Here is a 27,243-nt window from a genome sequence, read left to right on the forward strand (position 1 = left end):
AACCGATTGCCTAAAATAAATCGGATTTCCTTGTCATCACTATCCGATAGATGAGACGATGAGACTGATAAAACCGTCCATCAGGGCAAGCCAACAAATGCTGGTAAACGTTATTAAAATTAATTATTAAATAAATTATTCTGAATCATACATACATTTGATTGTGTAAACACCAAACCTAGCACTACAAAAGAAGCGGAAGAACATATGGCGCTTGGCAGGGTGATGTGCGGTTGCGTGGTAGGCGGGGCTTCCGCAGCTGCTTGGTTGATTTTGTGCGGCTGACGGTCGGAAGTGACACATGTCTCTACACCAATACATGATCACCGGACCGTCCCGTCCAGCTCTCGGAGTGCGATTCTTGCAGTCTTCATAGGTTATTCACGACATACCGGCGCGTGTCATCCGATCATGTCTAAGGACACAGAGGCCAAGAGCGAGGAGATTATGGAGTCGAAGGTGCTGTGGTACCCGGACTCTAAACGAAACACACAAATGGACCGATTCCGGATTCAAGTGAACCGGGACTTCGACTTGAATCTGGGTGAGTAGAGCCAGCCTGGGCTAGAATGAATACAGATGGTATTCCACCTAACAACACACCCATATTTCACAGGAAAACAAACGTAGTACGATAGCATTAAGCTTATTAATAGCTCATCCCGGGATTGTCATGGTTTATGTCGTGACCGCATTTGAGCAAAAACAGTTACTTTAACCATTCAGATGCAGTTTTTGCTCAATTTTCTCCTTCAGTCGTATAAGATTGGATGTCTGGACACATACTTCCATTCATTAATTCATTCGTGTATGCCAGATCTCAGTGCATGCTATGAGTTGTCGAACCAGTATTTCAAATCAGACGTGGAATGCCAACGGTCAGTATACAGTGAATACTGAGGCAGGTCGTCATACTATTCACCAAATATTTTCATAGTGCCATCATGGAAGTGCACCTTAGCTGGTGTGACATCATTTTCATCTCTGACAAAACTGCTTTAACGTCTATCCATTAAAACTAGTTCTGTTACTAGTACTTAATAAATAGTAAGTCATTGAGTTGTGCTTAGTACATTTTTTTTTTCAGTTTAACAATTTGCTGTTCATAAGATACAGTAGCCTACATATTCATTTTATTCATTTTACTACTAGTACCCCAATAGCATAAATAATCAATCAGTTTTTTTTTTTTTTAAGATGACTACTATTTGCTATTAGCTAGTATGTATTGCTGTTGTTGTTGCTACTGTACTTCCTCCAGTATTGTCTCATTAGTTTATAGTTAGTAAGGAAATGAAAATCTATTAGTAAGAGTGAAGAAAATTTCAGCATGGTTCATTTCAATGGCATAGGCTACACGCCAGTATCTTATTGATAGGTGCTATTACTTATGACTATTTAATTAATACTAGGAAAACTGTAATTGACACTAGTAAATAATTTACAAATATTAGAAAAATTGCAATCATTTAGAAATAAAAAACAAAACAATCGATGCAGTAAACTTTGGAATTGTTATTAATAACAAAGAAATGGGAGGGTCAGATAAAATGTAATAAAAGTCTATTATGATTACAGTATTGATTTGTAGTGTCAGTGTTGCTCCCTTTCTAAACTAAATTAAATAATGGCATGCATTTTGTCTAATGGTGCTTTCAATAAATGTCTCTTTTATTTTGAAGCTAATTATAATGACCTGTATCAGTGGTCCGTGGACAGTTATCCAGAGTTCTGGGCACAAGTTTGGAAATTCTGTGGCATCACCTGTTCAAAGATGTATGAGGAGGTAGGTTTTTTCCCCTCACTTTTTTATATATATTATATTTTTATATATAAGGAGTGACTGTTTTGTCATCCTGAGTCATCCTGTTTTGTAATGAGTGGCACCAAGGCTCATGATGTCACCGTGCCAATGAATAATTAGTGTGGACCTGAACTAAGAAATCTGATGATGTAGTCATTGTGATTTGGTTTTCAGTCTTATTTCTGTGCAGGTGTACCTGCGATAGATGACATGATTTGTATAACTTTTGTCCTAACTAGTAAACATCTACGAATTTATTACCATTTAGAACTACTGTCTGAACTACTGCTGGGACTATTTAAAGCTCATATCATATCTCTGGCTGAAAGGGTGTGTTGGTGCTTTTCCATCTAAGAGAGCTATTGTTTTACATTTTTTTAAAGGAGTGTCATAGGTTAAAACATAATTAAAAAAAGACAATCTGCAGTCTAGTTATGGTATTTTATCTATGTACAATCTTCTTAATCAAGTTTTACTGCATGCTCTGTCTTGATTAGTTGATGACTCAAAGATGCTTTTATTAGTTAATGTTATGACAGTATGGATTGCAGTATGTTTGTGTAGTTAAACGAACTAATAATTGGGAAGGGTGTTTGCCCATATCAAAATACTGGGGTGATAGCTATGATATCTTCTTTCAAACCAGCTTGTGGTGAAACGAAAATTGGCAAATAACTGAAACAAAATAAGATTAATATTAATACTAAAATTATTAAAAGTAAAACTGCAATAAAAATAAACTGAAGCTAAATAGAAATTTAAATAAATAACAAAATTACTAAATCTTCAAGTAAATGAAAATGAAAACTGAAAATATTAAACTAAAAGCTAATTAAAAATACTGTAAAAGTACATAATATTATACTTAAATACTACAATACTATTCTACTAAACTACAATATAATTATCAACTGATGTACAGTTGTTAAAAAAAAGAAAAGAAAAAAACAGTGTGATGTGTGACTGTTTCAGGTGGTTGATGTGTCTAAAAGGATATCCGATGTACCCGAGTGGTTCAAAGGCAGCAGACTGAATTACGCAGAAAACCTGCTCAATCACAAAGACCAGGACAAAGTGGCTCTCTATGCTGCAAGTAAGTCACAGCCAATTTCTGAACTACCCACGTTTATTATGCGGCTATAAATTAACATGTCCCTGGTAAGTACGTTGCCTCTTTTATCTCATGTAATAAAATTTAATCTCAAGTCAATATTTCATAAGCGTTTATTTACTTGTATGAGTAACCCTATTGAATGCAATGAGGAAAATCAGAAGTTTGACGCTTCGTTAGGCAGAGTGTCTGTATAATTTGAAGCTGTGAGTATTGTGTTCAGTTTTTAATGAATGACCTGGACACCTGCCTGTCACCTATGAAGTCCTGAAGTCATCCAGGTCATATGAAAACAGCTAACCATGATTCACTCCACACTCCCAAACTGCACCATCAAGCACTTTCAAACAATACGAATCTTTTTTATTAAACTTATTTATCTAAGAACTGCATCAGCTGCATTCAAACCCTGGCTGCCATCGCATCTTTCATGTTTTTTTTTTTCTGCAAACCTTCCATTTACATGTTTTATGACCAATATATCTCCATGACCAGATGCCGCACAAACGTCTCCCAAGACTGTGCATCTCTGCTGATCACCTTGAGCTGTTCTCTATCTGACCTTACACACAAATGGCTACTTTAAAATAGCAACATTGCAAATGTGTTTTATCTGTATAGATAGAATCTGTCATTGCACGGCCCTATTGCTAATGTAATGCTAAATGAATTGTGCTATCTGTAATTTGATTTGGGGGTTTAGTGTCTGTGTAGGGGCGGGATGCACGTAGTTGATGGATGTCCTGATGCGGTCCAGGAAAAGAGCAGATGTTATTAGCAAAGTGGCATCTGTCAGGAATGTACCTGCGTCATTTGTTTGCGTCTTTGGGAAACAGGGAGGCTCATTTACCTGAAAAAGTGGATTATATAAGACTCTGGAGCTCAAATTAAATGTAACACTTCATTTACTAATTACGTACAGTAATGAAAAACATCACCTGAGTTGACTGACTGCGTTATCTCAGCTGCAGCACAGTCACAGATGGCGAAGAATTCTCTGGTTGCTCATTAAAGTTACTGTGTTGATATTCACTGATTTAATGATGGGTGGATTTAATAATAATGAACACAGCATTTTTAAATACGGTACCATTCAAAGGTTTGGTATCAGATTTGTTTTATTTTGTATTTTTAAGAAATGTATACGTTTTATTAAGCAGAGATACATTAAATTGTTCAAAAGTGTCAGTCACATTTATAATCTTATTAAGCAGCACAACTGTTTATTCAACCATATTGATGATAAGAAATATTCCAGAGGCCATAAACAACATATCAGAGTGATTTCTGAAGGATTATGCGACACTGCCATTGAAAATTCAGCTTTACCATCACAGATATAAATGACATTTTGAAATATATTTAAATAAAAATAAATTATTTTAAAATGTAATAAAATGTTGCAATATTATGGTTTTATTAAGTTTTTAAATGCAACATTTGAGAGGAAAAAAGGGATTTCTTTCTAAAATATATATATATATATAAAATCTTACCAACCTCAAATTTTTGAATGATTTTTATTTATTTATTTTTACTTGTCTTTTTTTTTTTGCATGTTTGAGATTTCTTAAAGTGAATTTTTCAATTTTCATTTCTTTGTAGCTGAGGCGAAAGAAGAGATCGTCAAGGTGACTTTCGGAGAGCTGAGGCGTGATGTCGCTCTCTTCGCTGCCGCTATGAGGAAGATGGGCATCAAAACTGGAGACAGGGTCGTAGGTGAGCATCACTTCCTTCTCTCTTTCAATTTGTCTGTCTCTTTCCTTCCTCAGTCACCCGTTTGACACCCGGGTGACAATTGTGGGATGAGGAAATACAAGCCAACACTCGGACAAATAAAAGAAAATCTAACACGGTGTTTTATTGCATCAGGCCTGGGTGTTCGAACCTGTTTTTCCTGCCCTCTTTCTTTGCTTTTTCACTCTGTCCTCGTTTGTCTTCATGACTGTCCTAACTCTGAGAGCCAGACAGTCGCTCCTGAAATGACAAACTGCCCTTTCTGTCTCAGTCCTGGGGTTCAGCCAGTCATTCTTGGCTATAGATGGAGGATAAGAGGGATGCAGTTATACAGTGGCAAGGGGAATTAGTCTTTAGATTTGCTCTATAGATTTAGACATTACTTTATACATTTTGGTTAGTTTTATAAATATCTTCATGATTCATATACTGTGTTTATATGCTGTTCTTTGCAGACAGATTTAAACAAATATTTTCAGAAGTAGTCTAAAGTTGACAAAATGTTCTATTGAGGACATTCTCAAAAGTGAAAGTGGTTTATTAACTAGATTTTTGGTTAGAAAAAGTTGAAATAAAATCAAATAAATGCAAAACCTTTTTTTAGGACATGTGTCGGTCCCCTTGTGAATGTTTGTGTGTTATGAGATGCTGCTGTGCATGTAATCCAAAGCCAATTTCCCTTAGTGGGACAGTGAAGTATATTTAATCTAATACACTTAGCTGTAAAAATTATTAGATACATGTAAGAACTGAAGTAGTAATATTTCCCTTAAGATAGCTTTGAAAGTGTGTAATGCTAATTTTCTCTATAAATTCCAGTACTACTATGCCCTTTTTACAAGTATGTCTACGTGGGTGCAAACACAACTGTGTGTTCACAGAGGTGTGTCTGTTTTGTACAAGTGTGTGTTATAGAAGTTTACTTCAAGTGTATTGATCCTGTTAGGGTGTGCAGTCCTGTGTGTGTGTGTGTGTGTGTGTGTGGGGGGGGGGGGGGGGGGGGGCGTATTTTTGTGACATATCAGGACACAACTCTGTATAATGACATGGGTATGACACAGGTATTACAAGGAGAGGGTGACTTATGAGGACATAACCCATGTCCACACTCCACATTTTTCAAAATGCTTATAAATCATACAGAATGAGTTTTTTTGAGAAAGTAAAAATGCACAATGTTTCCTGTGAGGGTTAGGGTAAGGTGTAGGGTTGGTTAAGGGTGATATAATACACATTTTTTACATTATAAAAACCATTACGTCTATGGGATGTCCCCACTTTTCACAAAAACAAACTTGTGTGTGTTCATTTATGAAGTGTGTTTCTCTCTAGAGTGTCCTTGTCTGTCCCCTTGATTTATAGCGTGCGTGTGTGTGTGTGTGTGTGTGTGTATGAGTAGGAGTGAATATATGGCCACTTTGCAGATGAGGCCAGGGTTTATTGCCGCAGTGTCATTTAGCTAATGGACACCATTTCTATTCTGTGTCGCTTTCTGTCTTTCCTTTCTCTATTTCATTCAGTACACTTTAATATAATTTACATTCATACTAAGTATTTTGGGCAGGTGCTTTCTTACCAAAGTGACTTGTGGAGGCAATAATATTTTAAAACATCAAATTTAGCCACAAACTCAGAGCCAAAAGAAGATAAGTCGAGTTGGAGCAGCCTGAATGATAAATAAAAAAATATATATTTGATGCCTTGTTGGTACATTAGTATTATTTCTCTCTAAGTATAATCCCTTCTTTAGTAAAATTGCAACTGTTTGTCAGTGTTGCATATAAGGTGCTGCATTTATCATTTGTGTAATATTTTCTTCTTTTAGCTATAGAAGCAAGGTATTTCAGACAGTCTATTGTGCCTGCTGAGTGCTCATTAAAATAACTTGCATCTCTTAAGATTCATTCTCGCACGATTCAGGAGACCCATTGCTGTTTCGAATGTCATTTTGTGTGATATATTCTCTCTCTTTACCTCAGGATATCTTCCCAATGGGATTCATGCTGTTGAGGCTATGCTCGCTGCTGCCAGTATTGGTGCCATCTGGAGTTCAGCCTCTCCAGATTTTGGTGTCAATGTAAGCGCAATACATGCATAATAGTCACTATTTACCATATGACAACTATAATATATATATATTTTTTTAATCGTGTGAAATATACAATGAGCGTATAGCAGCCAGTGTGATATGTGGATCATCAGAACATGTCAAATAAACAGGCTAGATCAGGTCAGCAAGGTATTTCACTTTCATGTTGATCCAGGGAACATATATATTTCTGAAATAAATGCCTAAAATTTGCCATAGAGAATCTATGTCTACACAGAAGTACTGTACTGTTTGTGTTTAGAGATTAAATGTAGTCGCAATAAATGCTTTAACCAAAGCAGCAGGGGACTATTATTCTGTTTCTGGATTGTCAGACTCCAGACTTTTAAACGGTAGTGTATGTTACACAGAAAGTATCTCATACAGCAAATTCCTCACTGTCAGTCACTGAAAATTAAAGTGCCAAATTTTTCATTTTAATAAATAATAGATAAAAACAGTGACACTGAAGGATCCAGCAAGTGGTGTTGAGAAATCCTTTCCTGCTGTCAGTCATTACCAGATACATGAATATCAGTTTTGGACTTTGGCATAAAGAATGACTTTAGACTGCCCTCAGATGCCGGGCATTGCTGTACCACACTGACCCGGCATTTATGCCCACATGCCTTCATACTTCCACTGGTGCAGTTTGTTGTCGTGAGCTTCCACTTTGTTCCAAGTCTAATGTATTAAAGTAAATGCACTCTATATATCCCACAAGTAAATAAAAAATAGAGCAATATTCCACTGGTCATATTATCACAATATGACTTCCCCCATGTACAAAAAAGTAGGTCATCTAACCATCAATTCTTACTGTCTTCAAATGTGTGACCTGTTAGCTATGTCAGACATTGTCACACATACACACACTTTACCTCTCATTCCTGCCTCTGTGTGTGTCTCTCTCACATACACACTCCTATGAGGAGATTAAAGTAAGTCTACAGCCCCCTCAGGGCTGAGGTTATTCTATAAATAGGACAGGCTCTAGCAGATAAAGCTACATAGATTCACCAAGGCTTATTGACTACAGTAAACGTAGTATATACATTACTGCCACCTGTGGTTAAGTCAGGGTACTACAGCAAGTTACTTCAGTTAAGAGAAATCAATGTGGCGATTGTGTATACACTTCTGTTCAAAGGTTCTTTTTATGTATAATTTTTAAGGCCAAAATTACAGTAAAAACAGTAATTTTGTGAATGAAATATAAAATACTTTTTTTGTTTTAATGTTAAAATGTAATTTATTCCTGTGATGCAAAGCTTTTATGTCACATTTTCCTTCAGAAATCATTCTAATGTGCTGATTTGTTGCTCAAGAAGCATTTCTTATCAGTGTTATGATGTTTTAAGGGACTTTTTTTATGAATAAAAAGGTTCAAAAGAACAGCACTTATTAGAAAAATAAGTCTTGTGTAAAAATACAGAAGTCTTTACTTCACTTTCTTTCAGTTTAATGCATTGTATATAAATAAACCAAGTTTCGAACTGTAGTGACAATACTGTGTGTGTGTGTGTGTGTGTGTGTCTATATATATATATATATATATATATATATATATATATATATATATATATATATATATATATATATATTAGTGCTGTCAATCGATTAAAAAAAATTAACTAATTAATCGCACAATTTTTTAAAATTAATCGCGATTAATCGCGATTAATCGCAATTAAAAGACTGAAACTTTTTGGATATTTAAATGTAAAATGTAAATAATCAATGTAAACTCAAGACAAATAAACTATTTAAATTCAAAATATGATTGTTTATTGGAATTTTTGTTTAACTTGTAACACAGATTTTCTCATGTAAACAACATACCTGCAATAAACCATCAATATCCTCCAAATTAACTGTTGGCTTGAAAGCCATATTTATAACAGAAATAAAAACACAGGCATTTAAGTACCATTTGAATTTCAAAACAATCAATGCCAATAAAAAACAAAAATGATTTCCATGTTGAATTCTAAGTGGACTGCAAAAAAATTCCAAAGTATAGTCATTGCCAGTGCTTTAAGTGGGCTGGTATGCACCAGTACTCAGTACCGCCACTTCCAAATATAGCTCTTGAGCGTACCGCCACCTCTCCGTGCGCCCAGAACGTGCTTGTAGCGTACCGGTACGCTCATTTGGACATATGTTTTAATAGAGGTTTTAATCTTTTACCTGCACTGCCGATTTTCAGAGCGCCCTTCACAATGCAAGCTTCCTAATTCATCCCACCCAGAGCAGAAACTACATTACCCATTCACCCTTAAGTTATACAAGTGAATAGCGCATGTGTCGCTTTTCCCACTGTTAAGTGTCAACAACTCAACGTGGCCGGAGAAGGTGTGTGAAACTCGTTGTGAGTTATACTAAAGCAAAATCTTGAGTAATTATTGTCTGATAAACATTAAAAACTGTCTGCGGAGGTTGAGTCGTCCTGCAGCCCCCGCTGGCTGCTCATTGGCTGCAGCATCTTTTTTCTAAGTTCTAAAAAAATACCGTAGACGGCAAGGCACAAATTTAGATATTCATTTATCTAATTAATCTATAGCCTATGCACAAAGACAATATGATCTTTTTGTCCCCTTTTTGAGAGAGCGCAAGTTGCTGCAGCTGAGGAGGACAGTGATGCACGCGTACAGGAGTGATTGACAGTTCGCGGCACTGTGTACAAAAAATACTCCGCTACACAATTATTTCGTTATTTTAATTTAAGCTTATTAACGTTAGCGTTACAGAAATGTCTGATTTACGCACTGTTACAGTCATTGTTTTTTGTTTTTTTTAAAACAATGACATTTGAGTTCATGATTTTAATGTTGCTGTTTCTTGTGGCAGACTAAAGAGTAGCCTAATCCGGCAGAGTTTTATACTGAAACTTTCCGTCTAAAAGTCCTTCCTTGGTCTTATCCATATTTCTTTGCACGTTGAACACACATAGGCCACAACTGGAAATAAAAAAAAGCTGCAACCGCGTTAATTGCGTTATTTTTTTTTAACGCGTTAAATATTTCAAATTAATCGAATGCGTTAACGCGCTAATTTTGACAGCACTAATATATATATATATATATATATGTATGTATGTATATGACAATATGGCCTATTGTGTGTGTGTTTGTGTGTACTGTACCTTAGGTATTTTATTTTTTTCCCTATAATTTATGTGTCTCTTTTCATCTTCAGGGAGTTCTAGACCGGATTTCTCAGATCCAGCCGAAGTTGATGTTCTCAGTAGCAGCTGTTGTGTACAACGGCAAGCAACACGACCATATGGAGAAACTCCAGAATGTTGTTAAAGGTATACAGCACACATTTCAGCTCATGCAAAGCTACATTTTCCCATCATGTCATTGTTGATATATTTGCATTTCATGGAGCCTCATATATAGTTTTCTTCTCCCATCATCTCTCTCAGGTCTCCCTGACCTGAAGAAGGTTGTGGTCATTCCATACGTTCGCTCTCGACAAGAGACTGACCTCTCCAAGATTCCCAACAGGTCTGTGCATCTGTGTGTGCTTACAGTACATCACATTTATTTTATTATATGTTGCATTGATACTAACATTTGCATTCACAAGTTCAATTCACTTGACAAAATATGCTCATTTGTAATGCCCTGAAGTCATAAAACACAAATGAAACTTGAGACAAGCAATGATTAAGAGTTTTGGGTGTAAAATACATGTATTAATAAATATAAATGTAGTATGAACTACCAAATCTTACTACACAAATACAATATCGGTAATATTTGGTGTCAGTATGATCTTATATGGACTGTTGATTAATACTTGTATTTAGCAGGGATTCATTAATTTTTCTTTTGAGCTTTACATACTGTAATCTTTCAATCCTGCTATTTAAATATCTGTTACATTGTTTAATATAAATTTGGTTGTATTTTACCGAACTTCTTTACTGATATTTAACCCGTGATCATAATAATTGCATTATAATTGTAAGCTATTACTTAAATTTTTGGTTTGGTTTGGAACAACTTGAGGGTGACTAAATGATGACAGAATTTTGGAATGCTGTCCCCTTTAAGATGGCTGAATATCTTGTGAAATCCCTTTTTCAGGGCACTATCACTTTAGTTAAATCAATACATTTTAATTGTTTTGTTAGCTCTTGTTAAACTGACAGAATAAATCAATTTCAGATGTTTCTATGAAGTTTCAGTTGGGTTTTGTGTCCTCTCTCATTGACTGCTGCTGCTGTATGTTCAGATGAAATCTGAAGTGGAGTTGTCTGGTTAGGATACAGTCAGTCCTAAGTCCTCACTCTCTGTCTCCTGTACTTTTTCTGTCAGCGTGTTCCTGGAAGACTTTTTGGCTATGGGTAAAGAAGGGGATCAAGACCCTCAGTTGGAGTTTGAGCAGCTGCCCTTCTCTCATCCTCTCTTCATCATGTACTCTTCTGGCACCACAGGAGCTCCCAAGTGCATGGTGCATTCTGCTGGAGTGAGTGTGTGCGCGCACCTAAGACATTGTGCAGAGTCAAATATACAATTTCAAGAGCCATGAGCCATACATTTGTTTCACATGTGTACAAATATCAATAGCTTCATTATCAATTTTTATTGACCGAGACTGGGTTTAGGGAAATGTTTTCAAAATTAAAGCCATTTTGTTATTTGAAATAAATCTGAAATGAAAAATATAAATATTAGATGAAAAACATTAGATTTGAAAGCTGAAAATTAGGAATGTTTCCTTGAAAATCAACAAGTTTATTTATATAACACATTTCATACACAATGCTAATTCAAAGTGCTGTGTATATTAAAAGGTTTTAAAAAATAATTATAAAACAATCGTAACATATTAAGAAATGGAATGAACAATAAAAAACTAAGATTCCAATAACAAAAAATAAAATAAAAATGTAATTTAAAAACAAAGAAAAGAGGAATAAATATATGATGCTGTGCTCATGGAAAATTTCTTGAATCACCTGTATTGGCCACTAGATGGCAATAGGAGGCTATTTTAAGACCTGCAAGACACCATAAACCAGATGCAACTGGGATGAGCAATTATGTGCACCATTCTAATCCCTTCTGAATGCATTTCCTGTGTAATCCGAACATTAGGGGCACAGCAGCAGCCCACATGAGTCTAAATCAACCATTCTTTCATGACATACCCACATTTCAAAAATCACTATTGCACAGAAAATTTGTCTGAAAAATCAGACAAGGCAAAAGCAGTGCTTGATCTTTTTGTGCTTCACACTTTGTATGCGCTTGGTCAGTGTGTATAACACTGCGTTTCAATTCTCATTTTTCACAGATTTTCCCTTTAGCCTTTGCAGCATTTGTGTCTGACGCCTCTCTTGTGTGCTGGATAATTAGAGTGCTGTCTTATGAAAACACAACACAATCGCATATGTACACGTGCAACCTCGTTTCTCTCTTCTCGCTCTATGGGTGATCAATGTTCAGTGAGCGCTTATGACAACAGTAGTCATGTCATGTTATGGCTGTTAGGAAAGGAATTAACATGCTAGCAATTAATGCTTTCACTAGGATACATGTTTGACGCTTGTTGCAGGGCATGGGGTTAGAAAAAAAGGAATGTGCAGTGTTGCTGATCCTTTAGTTCGCTAATTAGGCCGTTCCCTGCCTGGCCGAATACTTCTGAATGTACAACACCAGCACAGGAGAAAGAACTTGAGATTCAGAGAAACAAACACATGCTTTGTGTTATATTGCCTCTGATATTGCAGACCCCTAATTCTTAGTAATTTTTCCACTCAAGGTTATTTGTAATGCATGAATGAAGTCAGCTGTCCTCAAGTTCACACAGATGTCCTACCAAAGTAACCACAGGTGTAGTTTATCACATTAACCGTGAACGTTTCACCAGTTTGACCTTTCTTGTTCTCCTTTCCCCAGGGCACTCTCATCCAGCATCTCAAAGAACACATTCTCCACGGCAACATGACCTACAGTGATGTCATCATATATTATACTACGGTATGTATCTGCATCTTAGATGCAGGAACTACACCATTTTGGTGGAAATCTGCATCTTTCTCAAATGACATCTGTTCAGAAGTAGCTGTGCTGTCTGACTGAATCTTTGTAAGCCCCATACAGTATGACTTACCATTCAAAAGTATGGATTTTTAAGTATCCTGTGCTCACTGATGCTGCATCTCAAATAGCATACTTCCCTACTATATAGTGTTCAAAAACAGCAGGTGAAAAGGACCAAGGTGAGCTGTTTCTTCTGCCTACCCACCAGTGCACATTCAACAGACACTTTACTATCCAATGAGACCATGGGAGAGGATTTAATATTGTGTACAAATTTTACATTTTAAAATATTTTCTATTTTAACATATTATAAAATAAAATTTTGTGATGGCAAAACTGAATATTTATCAGCCATTACTCCAGTTATCAGTGTCCCATGATCCTTCAGAAATCATTTGAATACACTGATGAGCTGCTCTAGAAACGGTTCTTATTATCAACAATGTTTAAAATAGTTGTGCTGCTTAATATTTTTATAGAAACAAACCACTATACAATTTTTTCAGGACTCCTTGACAAACAGTTCACTCAACAATTAAAAAGTATCAGAGTATCTTCAAAACTTTTGAACGTTAGCAGCATGTAGATTGCTTACATCTACAGGTATTAAAGAACTCTTTGTGTTAGTTTTTGATGTGATTGATTAATGTTATTTTTCGCTGCGCCCACAGTCTTAGTTATTGCATAGAAAAAACAATTTCAGGAAAAGTAATTTCAGGGGCATAGAACATCATTACATTCTGATGAAAGATTTTAAACAAACATACTACTTAAGCATGACATACACTTGATGAATGGTTCCCAATAACACAAAAATGTATTCTCTGACCCAGTCTCTGTTTTTCTGTGCAGACGGGCTGGATGATGTGGAACTGGCTGGTGTCCTCTCTAGCTGTTGGGGCTTCTGTGGTCCTGTACGATGGCTCCCCTCTTCTTCCCAGTGCCAATGTGCTCTGGGACCTTGTAGACCGTTTGGGGTAAGTAAATCTATGTTTGTGTGAAAGGCACTATAATGAAGGTGTCACAGTCAGGAGCTTCAGTCACTTTTTTTCCCCCCTCATGCTCCTGCTGTAATTGGCTCAGGTGTGGCAGTGCTTATCACCACCAGCATCTGCTGTGCCATTTGTGTAAATGACACCACATCACCACGGCAACCTGATTTAAAGAGATGGGTCTAATTGGCCACCTTAAATGTGGCATCATGTTCTTTTCAGAGTTTACCTGTTATTGATCAGAAATGATTGAAGTGCAACAGACACTGGAGTTCCTTCGGATCACACTTGATTTGTGTGTGTGTGTGTGTGTGTGTGCGTGCGTGTGTGTGCGTGCTCATTTTCAGCTCCCATGGCTGCTGGTGAAAGCCTCTATTCTTATCTCCCATTGTCTCGCCTCTTCCCAAGAGAAAGAAAATGGAGACATTTTTTGCAGCAGCTTTTGGGAAAGCCAAAACACACACACATTTTTTTACCCATGTGTGCTGCTTGAATCACTTCGCTTCAGAGACTGTCAGGGCTGACAGTCAATTAAAAAATAATATATAATTAATTACATACAGATTAATATAATTAAATTCACTGGCATTCAAAAGTTTGGGGGCAGTACGATTATTATGAAATGAATACTTTTAATCCACAACGTGAATTAAACTGAGCAAAAGTGGCAATAAAGACATTCACATTCTATTTCAAATGAATGCAGTTTCCACAAAAATATTACGCAGCACAACAGTTTTCATAATTGATAATAAGAAGTGTTTCTTGAGCACCAACTCTGCAAATGATTCTGAAGGATCATGTGATGCTGACAACTGGAGAAATGGCCGCTGAAAATGTACTGTAGCTATTTCTGCGATTACAGAAATAATTTAAAGGGTACATAACATACACAGTTTCACCTAATCTCATGTTAATCTTGAGTATCTATAGAGTAGTACTGCATCCTTCATATATCCAAAAAGTACAGCTTTACGATTCTTTCCAGGAAAAGCCGAGCTCCTGGAGGCGTTGTGTTGTTCCCATTAACATATATTCACTTATGTGCTGATTTCCAACAAAACACAGAAATCTGATGCAATTGTACTTGAATGAATGAGGTCTTTTTATCACAGGGACGGCTCCATGTTTTAATAGCAAACGATGTGCAAATCCAGCGTCGACTTGGGCTTTGTTTATAAAACATTCGTCACTCAAATGACCAGAACACACAAACGCACTTGATACACTACGTTGCTGCTGCGGATAAACAAACTGGATCTACTGTTCAAGTAACACTGGGTTCTTGGGGAAGCTGAACATGGTAAACTTTCCCTCACATCCAAAAATGCACTTATTTGGAGGCATTCTCGAACAAATCCTATGCAGCGCTGCCGATGATTTTGAAGCTCGTTGATGTGTGCAGTCTCGTTCTCCTCTGGTCAATGTGTGCGTGCCGGTGCGCTTTTCTGGGAGAAATGCTCATATAAGGAATATAAAGAAGCAGTCAATCTCAACCGGTTCTGAAACTTTTAATTATTAGACTAGGAGGGTGTTTACATGGCAACTTGTTTTATTTCAAAAAAGCAAGGAAGATCTTGTTTTCCATTTCTTTAAACGTCAAATCGGCTACTTTTAGGTAATATTGACTACTTTAAGGCATCATTTTAATTTATTGCCAGGCTTGTTTCAGACTTTGAAGCATGTTCCATTAATTCTTCAATTGTCTTTTGACAAGCGAGAAGGGCAGTAATGAGCAACCGACAATGAAGCTCAAAGAAAGCAAGGCATTGGCAAACTGGTAAACAAAAAAATAAATAAAAAAAAGCATCAAACTGCTTCACACATTTCACCAAGTGCTGTTTCATCTATATGTTTGAGCTCTGTGTATTAGTTTTCCTGTTCTGTGCAATGCTGTATAAAACAACTGCAAGCTTATCCTTCCTGTTGTCTGTTTACAGTGTCAAGAAACACTTCTTCCATTGCTTTGTAAGTTTGTGAGGGAATATATTCTGGGATCATCGCTATATTATGGGTCTGAGATCAGTTGAGTAGTGCGAGCAGGGAAGCATTTCTGTGTACTTAGATTTATTTGATCATTCTTTCCAAATCTGTAAAACTTTTTACAAATAGAGACAAATAAAGTGAATAACTTCAGATTGAATCAGCCCATCTACCACTGTTCTGCAGACCAGGTAGAATGAAGCATGCTCTTTCTTTTTCTCTCTTTTGTCCCACTATGTTTAGATGTACGAATGTATTGATCCTGGATTAGCTTTTATTTTATGCTGCTCCCCTTTCAGATTAATTGTGTTTAATGTTTACAAATAATCAATATTCAATCAGAAAGCAGATGGGGTTTCCATGTAGATGAAATAAAGGAAACGTTTTCTGGACAAAGGGCCATTGTGAAACTTGGTCATTGCAGACAACCCTTTCTTTGTCCCATATTGTCATTGTTGGGGAAAAATAGCTCCTGTTTTTGGACTTTTATAAGACAGAAGAGACTAAGAATTGATTGCGTTGAAGTGTAAGACAATGGACACAATACTTTCTCTATATTCTGAGATTGGACACCTTGATATATACCATTAAGCTGGGCCTTAACATAACTGGGGGCTCGTCCGGGACATGAATTGGGCTAGTTTAAAGTCAAGATAAACCTGGATCTGAGTGCCGTTTCTCAGTGCTTCATTGGTGATAGGTGATGGATCTCCCCTTTGAATCTCCAACATGTTCACCAGTTAGCTAAGTATCTAGTCAGTATTTTGTTAAGATCTGGTACACACCTATATATTTTAAAAGAAGTCTAAATTAATTGCATTTGCTTGAGATTTTACTTCTAAAGGCCAAACTTGCTTGTCTCATTTGCCAGTTAATTTTCCATGTGCAGATGGGTCCAAAATGATGTGGCTTATAGAAAATGAGCTGTCTGAGTATTTAGACGAGCTTCACTTCTTCAATATTAGAAAAATGAACAACCCCAGGATAAATTCTACTGATAGACTTTGCAGTAAATCAGAGGTCCATGATGCTATAAACGGAAGGAAGATCAGTGGTTGGTCATATCATTAGATTGGTTCTGGCAAGTTTTCCCATATTTCCCTGACTGATCTCTTGCTTGTGAAATCACGTTCCATTTCATTTTTATATACAATTCTCTTCTTACATCCTAAACGACCTATTACTAACCAGGCCTTGCCAGCTGCCACCAATCACACGCAAGCACAACGTTGTCATGGCACCTATCCACATACGGAGTGTCTCTTTTTGGACACTATAGAGAAAGAAAATAGAATGACAAATTAGTTTAGATGGATACTTAATTATATTTATATTTATTATATTTGCAACTTTTAATATTTTGCACATTAATTGTTACTAGGTTAGTTTTACCATACCATTTTTCGCTTACAAATTCAATGTTTTTATTGCTATACATTTCACACTTCATGCAAATTCCCTGTGATTGGTTAACCTCTTTAAATGTTACGTGGAAAATACACTAACACAACCATGTTGACAGCATTTAGGCTTGTCTGTGCTCTTCAGATATTGCACTTGCATCATGCCCACCTCCTGATTTCTGATGGCGAGTGATTCCATCAGGAGATGGCTGACCGAGGCCTTTGCAGGTCAACAGGCCATTTAGATCAATTCCACCTCATTGACACTGAAATTGCTCCGCTTATTGTTCTTTAGTGAAAGCACGGAGATCTAAAGTGCTGTGGAAATAAGGTTTTCATATTTGTTGGTGATTTGACCTAGTGTAGCGATTTCCAACCGTGTGTACCTCAGGTTTTCTTAAGGATGCTGCCCTTTATTTTACCCCTAAATTGTAGTTCAGTTTTGCAAGATCTAAGAAAGCTATTTTATTTGTATTCATTCAGAATATACACCTAATAGTTAACATCTGTTTTTGTCCATTTTGTTTTATCATCTGGTGACAGAATCACGATTTTTGGGACTGGAGCGAAATGGCTGTCTGTATTGGAGGAGAGAAATCTAAAACCCGGTGAGTTGCATTGATTTACAATCCCTCTGTCTTCTCTCTTTTGTTTCTTCACTTTTTCTGTCATAATAGGATTGTTACTATAAAATATTACGGAAGTCATAACTAATACCACTTCGTCACTTCATCTACAGCGATATCGTTGACTTGATTGCAAATAAATGCACAGACACTATTTAAACTGAATCGAGATGACATCACTGATGATGAACTGCCTTTAACTATCATTTTGCATTATTGACACACTGTTTTCCTAATGAATGCTGTTCAGTTGCTTTGACGCAATGTATTTTGTTTAAAGCGCTATATAAATAAAGGTGACTTGACTTGACCACTGTCGAGCACTGCACATTCATACTGCAAGGCCTCATCATTTTTGGGCACAGATTTGATTATTTACAAATCTACAATTTACCGTGTTAGAAAGCACTTTATTGCACATGTTTGACAATTCATGTGCATCTGTGAGGAAAATGCACCAGATAATAAATGTATATGTATGTTTTTTTTTTTTTTTTTAACAATTTGCTTCCAAAGTACTTTGGTCTTTTGACGCGCCTAGTACACATTAATTTCTCCACTTTCCCAGCAGTCTCTAGATGCCCCTAACTCGTTCACTAAACTGCATATGCATGCTTGTGAATATTCAAAAATTAAACAAACTTGAAAGTGAATTAACTCGCAATTTACAGTGCAAGAAGGAGTTTATGCATAATGACTGCCATGAGAGCGATCGAATTAGAGGTCTTTTTTTTATAAAGAGTAACTGCATGAACTCCCCTGATGAGAAGACTATTTTATGAGCACTTGTGATTTCTCATGCAGGGATTAAAAAAACAACTTGAAATGAAATTCGAATTGATATTGCTTTAAATTACTAAATTAATTTACTCACCCTATATTTGTTCCAAACCTGTTTTTGCTGAATGCAAAATAAGGTATTTCGAAGAATGTAGTTTACCAAACAGTCGCTGGTAGCCATTGACTTCATTGAATTCATATTCATATTCAATGCTTTGTGAATGCCAGTTCATGTCATCCTTACCGATTAAGCTCTTGTTGTGTTTGAGGTATTGGAGGAGTTAGTGGATTTATTTGTTTGGCATGTGTGTGGTTCAGTGGATTGTGTGTTGGGGGGGTCAGAAATGTGCTTCCTGGCTCTCCGCTGCTTCCTTTGGCTGCTTGACATTTCAGAGTAACACCTGTTAGCCTGTGGGGTGTGGCGCTGGCTCTGATAACCGGGGCAAGAGACCCTCTCTACATGGGACCCCAGACGGGTGGCCTGGCATGTTGCCTGCATACATTTCAGCACAGCTTAGCGTGGTTCATGATTCTGATCACTGTGAGGCATACCCATCTGGCTCCGGACTATAGGCAGTCTGAATAGATGACAACGAGCTGATTTTTATACTTCAGGACTGCTTATGATATAATGTAGAATTTGGGGCATATCAAATTTCCGCTTAACATTTTAACATTTTAATTTGAATGAATGTCAATTGCAAAACAAATATATGAATCCCCTAACTCCTCTAATACCTCAAACACACCAAGAGCTTCATCTTTAAAGACAACATCAACTGGCATTCTCAAAGCATTGAATATATTCGTTACAGAATGGAAATGTAGGGACATCGATCTGAATTGAAATATATGTGCTTAATATTGTTGATCTTCTTTTGAGGCCTTGCAAGCTGTAGTATTTTCATTTAGGAATTGCTATTTTGTTTTAACTAATAGATTTTGTTTTTCTTGCCTATTCACAGTAAACACACACAGCCTGCAGTCCCTCCACACACTCCTCTCTACAGGATCTCCATTGAAGCCTCAGAGCTATGAGTATGTGTACAGCTGTATTAAGAACAATGTGCTCCTGGGATCCATATCAGGTGGGCGTCCTATTCTATTTAATTCCATTCTTTTCTTTTATCTGCCTTTTTTCATTTTCCTTTCCTTCCTTCCTTCATCCATCTCTCTCTCTCTGATTGTCTCTACAGTGTGTGCGTGTGTGTTGCAGTGTGATCTCATGTCTGCAGGGCCCTGCGGAAACAAATTAGCATCAGCATTAACAGCTGTGGTGGACTGCTGATTTTGTGTGTGTGTGTGTGTTTGTGACTGGGGTCTCGCAGCATGTCTCTCTCACACACCACCTGTGCTCAGTTTCTCCCTGCGGTTCCACCAGATGAGCTTTGCTCTCATGGCAGGTCAGAGGCAGCCTGCTACAGTCATGTTATTCACAATGAACCTTTCAGAGCGGTTTGTTATTTAACTTCTTATGTACAGTTCTTGTTCCTGGATAAGTTATTGCAAGGAGGCTACAGCTGTGATATTTCTAGTCTTTGCTCATTTATTATATTACATTTACTTTACCCATTTTATAGAATAAAAAATGTAGTTCTGGCCTTTGATGTAGTTTGGTCAATAGCCATGTATAGCCATTCTATAATATTATACTATATGGAATATTACTGGAAATCATAATGGCTTTACAGTAGTAGCGATAACTGTGTTAACTAATATATGGTCAAAATGGTTATGATTTAGCTTGGTAAATGTTTGGAAGGGTTAAGTCAATGGACTTTTGTAATAATTGTTAAAAAATGATCCGACTGTGAATCTAAAGGAGACAAAATCTAATCTTTTTGTCTTAAATGAGTGACAGATTATGATACGCTCTGAATACATTTTTGCATATGTCTGCCATGAAGGCTCTTTGATTTGCCATTTGGCTCACATTTGATACCATGATAGCAGTCTCATTGAATTCTAACATGTTTGCAGAGCTCATGAGCCTCATAACTTTTCAGAAAAAGGCTTTGACTGACGTTTCTTGACTCCAGTGGTTTTTGAAATGTCAGGCTACCTAAAGATGTCTGCTGGGAAACAGCAGTAAAGAAACACGATGCATGCCTTTAGCTCTGAGCTCAGATAGCCTGTTAAACCTCTGCAATACTGAGAACCCGCTTTGTATATGATCAGCACTGCGCCCGCCTCCGCTCAGATATGTGACCTCTGCCAACCCAAGACAGATTTGACCTTGACCCCAATGTCAAGCAGAGCATATGTTGCCCGCCGCTCCTGTTACTGTGCCAGCCAGACTCCTGAGCGCAGAAGGACAGCTGGCAGGAAACTTTAACACTTTCAGCCACCCAGAATCACATGAATCCAATAGACCCCCCAATATCACCTACCATCTGTCATTTACACACATATATCTATTATCCCAGCAACCTTTTTCACTTTTGCCTTTTTTATTTCTCTCCTGTTTTCTGTCTCTTTTATAATCTGACTTTATAGCCATTACATTTGTCAATTACTGAGACCTTTTTTTATTTACACCAACATCTCCCTGTTTTTCGCCACAAAACCTCATTATTTAGAAATATTGATTGTCTTGCTTTTTCTTTTGGGTTGCAATATCAAATATCAACCCCCCCCCCCCTCCTCTCTCTCGCTCTTCTCTCTGCTTGCATTTATTGGCTGAGCATCAGAGCTGCTCACATATGTGGTAGGTTCAGTATTTATATTGGGAGACTCAAGAACTATAGGCCTAAAATTACTCTGTTGATATAGCAGAATTTACTTGCTTCTAGTTGTATAATTATTTAGATAGCCTACACAAGCATAAGTTGTTGAGGTTTAGAATATGTCGATGCAATTCAAAACACAAGTGCCCATTGCATTTCTCATCATTTCCACAAGGGGCGCTATATTGTGCGTCAGTGTAAACTGTTATTGCCTTCAGTCAGTTCTTTCAGGTCAACTGCTGTCATGGATGAGCAGATGTTTGAGGAGGATTTTGCTGAGTTTTATTTCTAGTTTTTGAGTTCATCTTATCTGTTTTGGATTATCTAAGGTATCCAGGCATCTTAAGTATTATCTATTTTCTATGCAATTAATGATACTTTAAACAGACCTTATGATACACATTTGTGTAATATAAAAACTGCAACTTTTTGGAAATTAATTTTTGTGACTGGCAACTGGCTTATTACTTCTGTTTTTAGCCTTTTCTCTGCCATTAAAAAGATTGTTTGAGGATTGATGAGGTTACAAAACAAGCATTTTATGTTTGTAGAGAATTATCACCTGAGCTAGTTTCATTCCTGAAGAAAGCATGAGTTTGTTGGACCAAATGTATATTTGGGCACCTTTTGTTCAGCTTGTTCTTTTTGATTTTAATGAGTCTGGTAAACCAATCAATAGGAAAGAACTGCACTATAGAAACTGTGATCCATATAAATAGAGACTGGAGCACAAAGCTATCAGCAAATTATGCCAACAAGTTTGCATTAATGAAAACATCCCATCAGTTTCCACAAAGTAAACAACATTTCTAGAGTTTTTTATGTGTTCTGAAGATATTCTGAAACATGAAAGATATGTCTGTCTTTGAATTTCTCCACAAACTGTGAAATGTCCTTACCTATCTTTAAAAACTGTCTTTAATATTTCCTCAGGTGGCACAGACATCATTTCATGCTTCATGGGTCAGAACATGACGGTGCCGGTTTACAGAGGGGAAATTCAGGCCCGAAATCTGGGCATGGCCGTGGAGTCCTGGAACTGTGAAGGTGAGACATAGCTCGTGTTTTTCTCAGATTTTATGGTCAAGACATGGAGGTCTTCTTTTATTTGCTTTTATTATATTTTAATATAAAATTAATAGTTTTGAATCTGAAATATGATTTGATTAGTTTCACAATAAGTTAAATATAAATACTGGTGTCAGAAGGATAATAAAAAAGAAATGAATACGTTTAAGACTTTCAATTAATCAAATAATCCTGAATAAATAAATAATTGTTTCCACAAAAATATAACGCAGCACAGTCCAAATCAGCATATTAGATTTATTTTTAAAAAAAATTATTATTATTATTTTTTTTAAGGACAGTGTGACACTAAAGACTAGAGTAATGTCAGCTTAAAATTAAGTTTTGCAATCATATAAAATTTAAATTTAATTAGAAAAGTTATTTTAAATTGTAATATTTCACAGTATTACTGTTTCACAAAAACATTAAAAAAGCACGATAGTGTAGATTTATTATGCAAATAATGTAAATTATTTAAAGCCTATAAATCTACAATATCACCTACAATAACACTTTACCTAAATTAACTGTCAGAATAATTATGATTTAATAAATATAATGTATTACTCCTTAACAATGGTAAAAACACTTTTTTTTTTCCTCTTTTTTTTTTAGCTTATAGCTTCAACAAACCTATTATTGTGTTTGGTGTGTATTTCAGGTAAATCTGTTTGGGGTGAGAGTGGGGAGTTGGTGTGTTTGAAGCCCATCCCGTGCCAGCCCACTCAGTTTTGGAACGACGAGAATGGCAGCAAATACCACAAAGCCTACTTTTCTACCTTCCCAGGTAACCCTTCACATGACATCACCTTAGATCACTTTCAAAATCTAGTGAACTGCCTCCATATGCGGTATTTTAAGATACTATGGGCATCATTTCAAAATGCATTGCTTTAGACTCATTGCTCCTTGCCTATAGAGGCTCATAGATGCACTCTGCTGCCTTCCTTCAAAGCTCTTAACTGGTGAAGTGGTCACAGTGAAGTGTGTCTGATTTAGAAAGAAAACGAGTCATCCCTTTGATTTGGAAAACAAACATGCCGCTTTCAGTTTGTTCAGAAGATGCTGCAGCTTTTCCGGAGTATTGATTAAATGATTTCTGTGGGCAAAAAGGGGAAAAAAAGAACCTGCCAGTTTTTGTGAGCACGAAAAAAAATCTCCTTGAAGCCTTATTGCTGTCAGTTTGGAGAAGTAGGAAAAGGCCAGTCAGAACAGTTCAACCTCATTAGCGTTCTCAGGCCGTCAGTAGCTGCTTCTTTTTACAACTATTATATCCTTCTCAGTTCATTTATTTGTGTGTATCTTCTCATTCAGGAGTCTGGGCCCATGGTGATTACTGTAAGATAAATCCAAAAACGGGAGGAGTCGTCATGCTGGGGAGAAGGTAAGTCTCGCTTTTTGTTCTGATTTGTTTTATCGAAGATTTTGATCATCATCTTTTGTTTATACTTGGTACTCTGAGATTAGTAATGCTCCTAAATGGTATAAAGCACTATTTGTTCTGTCTATATTTTCAGTGATGGAACCTTGAATCCTAATGGTGTTCGTTTTGGGAGCTCAGAAATATATAACATTGGTAAGAAAAAAATATAAACAAAATTTGTTCCTGTTAAAAATAAAAATAAAAAAAGTTTGGAAGCTGCTGAATTATTATTTTTTACTTTGATAAATAAAAAGATCAAAAGAACAGCATTTGTTTGAAATGGAACTCTTGTGTAAAAACGTTAAACTCTTTACTTTTTTTATCAATTTAATGCGTCCTTGCTGAATTAAATTATTAATTTCTTACCAAAAACAAAAAAACACCTCGAGTGGTAGTGTATATTGGTTTTGTCATTTATTGGTAGCAGTCAAAATCTGATGCATATCAGCTGATGTATTTATGTATTTATTAAATACTTAATTGTACATGTCTCACTTAAAAATAGTATTTGAAAACAAATTAATTGCATTGTTAAATATATCTAAATAATTATATATGCTGGTCATTTATTTTTCATGTTATCGGCCATTCCATGAAAATAATGATCAACATATATAATTATTTAGAGTGTGCTAACATTAACATTAACTAACATAGCAAGACGGCATCTCTCTCCAAACAGTGGAAGCCTTTGAGGAAGTGTCCGACAGCCTTTGTGTCCCTCAGTACAACAGCGATGGAGAGGAGCGGGTGATTCTGTTCTTAAAGATGGGACCCAAAAACAGCTTCACTCAAGAGCTAGTGGGGAAGATCCGTGGGGCTATCAGAGTGGCTCTCTCTGCCCGACACGTACCAGCCTTGATACTGGAGACCAAAGACATCCCAGTGAGCTCAGTTTGCACGTTCATTCTTTCACTTGCTTCTATTTTCTGTACTTTTCCACATGATTGACTTCAAATTTCTTCTGCCTGCAGTACACTATCAGCGGAAAGAAGGTCGAAGTTGCAGTAAAGCAGGTGATTGCAGGTAAGGACGTCACTCAGCGAGGGGCCTTCTCAAACCCAGACTCCTTGGACCTCTACAAGAACCTACCTGAACTCCAGAACTTCTGAGCACCTGCATGAGGTACATCTGAACTCCTCACAGTCCTGTGTTTCTGGGCCCCTTCGAAGGGTTCAGGATCTCTCGACACCTGTTGGAACTTTGCACCATCTGGAGGAATTCCTTGAGCTTTCAAACTTCAAAGTTCTTAGTTTTCTCTACCGGTTGTGGATCCATTGGAACTGATGGAGTCTGTACATGTAACACGTCCTCGGTAGAGTAACCGGGTTCCTGTTGGGTAGAAAGTTGAGTGCCATTTTATGAGATTCCAACTTGGATCTCAAAGGGACATTTTATCTATTCTGTTATTGCGTCCACCAAGCGTTATTTCCAAGAGACGTAGCGAACTCGCAAGTAATTCAAAAATTATAAATAATTCTTAACCTACCATGTCATTCCCATATTTTCCCTCTCATATTTTGATACAATGTCACTTTGTCCCGTAATGAAGGTGTAGGAAAATCTAATTGAAAAATGACTGTATTTCTGCTTTTAAATCTTCATGAGTTAAATACACTGATATGTTACTGAACTCCACAAATGTAAGGTTATTTTTCTTGTGTTAAAGATGAGAGCAATTTCTCTAGTAATACTGACCGTCTGGGTGAAATCAACTGTTTTCTGTAAATAATAACTTTATGAATCAAAGTATTACTGGTACAGATTCCTGAATTATAAACTGTTGCTGTAATAAAGTCAGTGCAGCTTTTCCATTTTTTCCCCCCAAAGCCTGACTTCCTCTCTGGAAAAAAAGAATATATTTATATTTTTGAATCAAAGATATCAAATGAGTAAATAGTGATTCATCACATCTGCTCTATTTGTAGAGTATATTATACTGTCCAGAACTACTCTCTGTCGTCTGCTGAGTGTAGATTTACCTGAAGCTGTTGTAGCTCACTGGCCAAAAAGATTTCCATATATTTTTCCATATATACTGTATATAAATGCAGCTGCATGTTGTGTGCTACACGTCGCAGTGACACTTTTTGGTCTCTTTCGGTATGCCTTTATATCAGGTTGTGAAAAGTTTTCATCAACTGAAGCTCATCTTCATTCTTTGAGCCCTTCTTTGGGATATGAAGTCAGCAATTCCGATGCAATGACATGAAATCCAGACAACCTTGTAATATTAGATTATTTGAATCTATAATTTTTGCTTTAGGAGTAAAGGGAAGAAATTCCAGGCAGTCGAAATGTCTAGGATATAATCTAAAACAACAACGAAATATAGAAAATACTGATTTATGTTGGATCAGATTGAAGTTGGTTGACGTGTCCCGAAGATGCGTTTACATTAGCTTTGCGACATATCACAGAAATATTTACCAACACATTTGCAGCAGGCTTCTCATCCAGTCATTGACACTGAGAGAGGATATGCTGCAATTGCTCGCAACAAATCCTTTTTGTGCTAATGATGTTATTTCAGGAGTTGTTTACAACAAAGAAGCCTGGCAGGCTAGTATTGATGTTGATTTCAAGTTTTAATGGGTCAAGTTTCTGACCTCAGTGAGGACCCCTCGCTTGCTTTCCTGAAAGAAACGACACAATACAGACTTTAAAAATTTTTTTTTATATATCAAAGCTTAGACAATACTCAAAATGGTGGATGGGCCATTTAAAAGGCAAATTTCTTTGAAATTGAAATCATTCTGTATAGAGGTGCAGATGGCAAGCACTTGTGCAGATCGCTTGAATTAAATCAGACCGTATTTCCGCTTCAGACAAGCAGGGACGGTCTGTTTCACCTCATGCCCACCCTTGTGCCACCATATGCCCCATATCTGCTCAGTCTTGCTGACCGGACTCGCCTGGTCTGGGACTGTGGCCACCTAATCCTTATTTATTGATAGTCACTGTGGATTTTGCTGTACATTACCACTTGTCGCAAACTGTTTTTGTTCCCCCAACATTTATTCGATTTTTCCATACTCAGCAATTTCATAAACATTCCATGGAGATCTTTTCCATTTTATTACCATGTTGTTTTTCCTTTTTGATACATGGAAATACTGGAAATATGTATTATTTTAGTTTTTTTTGGTTAAGGTTCTTATTATAGTATTACATTAAATGTATTTGGTGTATTACTAGTAAATGAAAGGTGCTCTCTTCTCGGTGACTAATGCAATATTCCTGCATCGAAATAATATAATTGTACATCGCTGAATGTGAATCGTGACAACTACTTATATAGCTGAGAATATATTTGTTCTGAATATATTATGCCTATATGCTGTATCTCAATGGTCCACTTCAGTTGTGTCCACTAGGAGCATTTATTTCATGTATAACAATACTTATTGTACTCCTTATTAAAGAACTAAGAAATAA

General features: G+C 36.6%; 1 protein-coding gene across 1 annotated transcript; it reads left to right on the top strand.

Moving 5' to 3' along the window:
• The first annotated feature begins 263 nt into the window (after positions 1 to 263).
• Positions 264 to 27,243, top strand: aacs (acetoacetyl-CoA synthetase). The gene is made up of 18 exons (XM_052596253.1): positions 264 to 544; positions 1,683 to 1,786; positions 2,777 to 2,897; positions 4,521 to 4,634; positions 6,632 to 6,729; positions 9,940 to 10,054; positions 10,172 to 10,253; positions 11,070 to 11,220; positions 12,657 to 12,737; positions 13,654 to 13,778; positions 17,723 to 17,787; positions 19,551 to 19,673; positions 22,245 to 22,358; positions 23,044 to 23,169; positions 23,697 to 23,766; positions 23,900 to 23,958; positions 24,488 to 24,690; positions 24,780 to 27,243. Exons 1-18 carry the CDS (start codon positions 412 to 414, stop codon positions 24,915 to 24,917), a joined length of 2,022 nt encoding a protein of 673 aa, XP_052452213.1. The 5' UTR covers positions 264 to 411; the 3' UTR covers positions 24,918 to 27,243.

This window comes from Carassius gibelio, chromosome A5 (genome assembly GCF_023724105.1).
Source record: "Carassius gibelio isolate Cgi1373 ecotype wild population from Czech Republic chromosome A5, carGib1.2-hapl.c, whole genome shotgun sequence".
In the NCBI taxonomy this organism is placed as follows: domain Eukaryota; kingdom Metazoa; phylum Chordata; class Actinopteri; order Cypriniformes; family Cyprinidae; genus Carassius; species Carassius gibelio.

Excerpts from the sequence above, each read along its gene's own strand:
- aacs (XM_052596253.1), top strand. The coding sequence starts at position 412 with ATGTCTAAGGACACAGAGGCCAAGAGCGAGGAGATTATGGAGTCGAAG. Across the intron at positions 4,635-6,631 it reads AACTGGAGACAGGGTCGTAG|GATATCTTCCCAATGGGATT; the intron begins GTGAGCATCACT and ends TCTTTACCTCAG. Across the intron at positions 22,359-23,043 it reads GGAGTCCTGGAACTGTGAAG|GTAAATCTGTTTGGGGTGAG; the intron begins GTGAGACATAGC and ends TGTGTATTTCAG.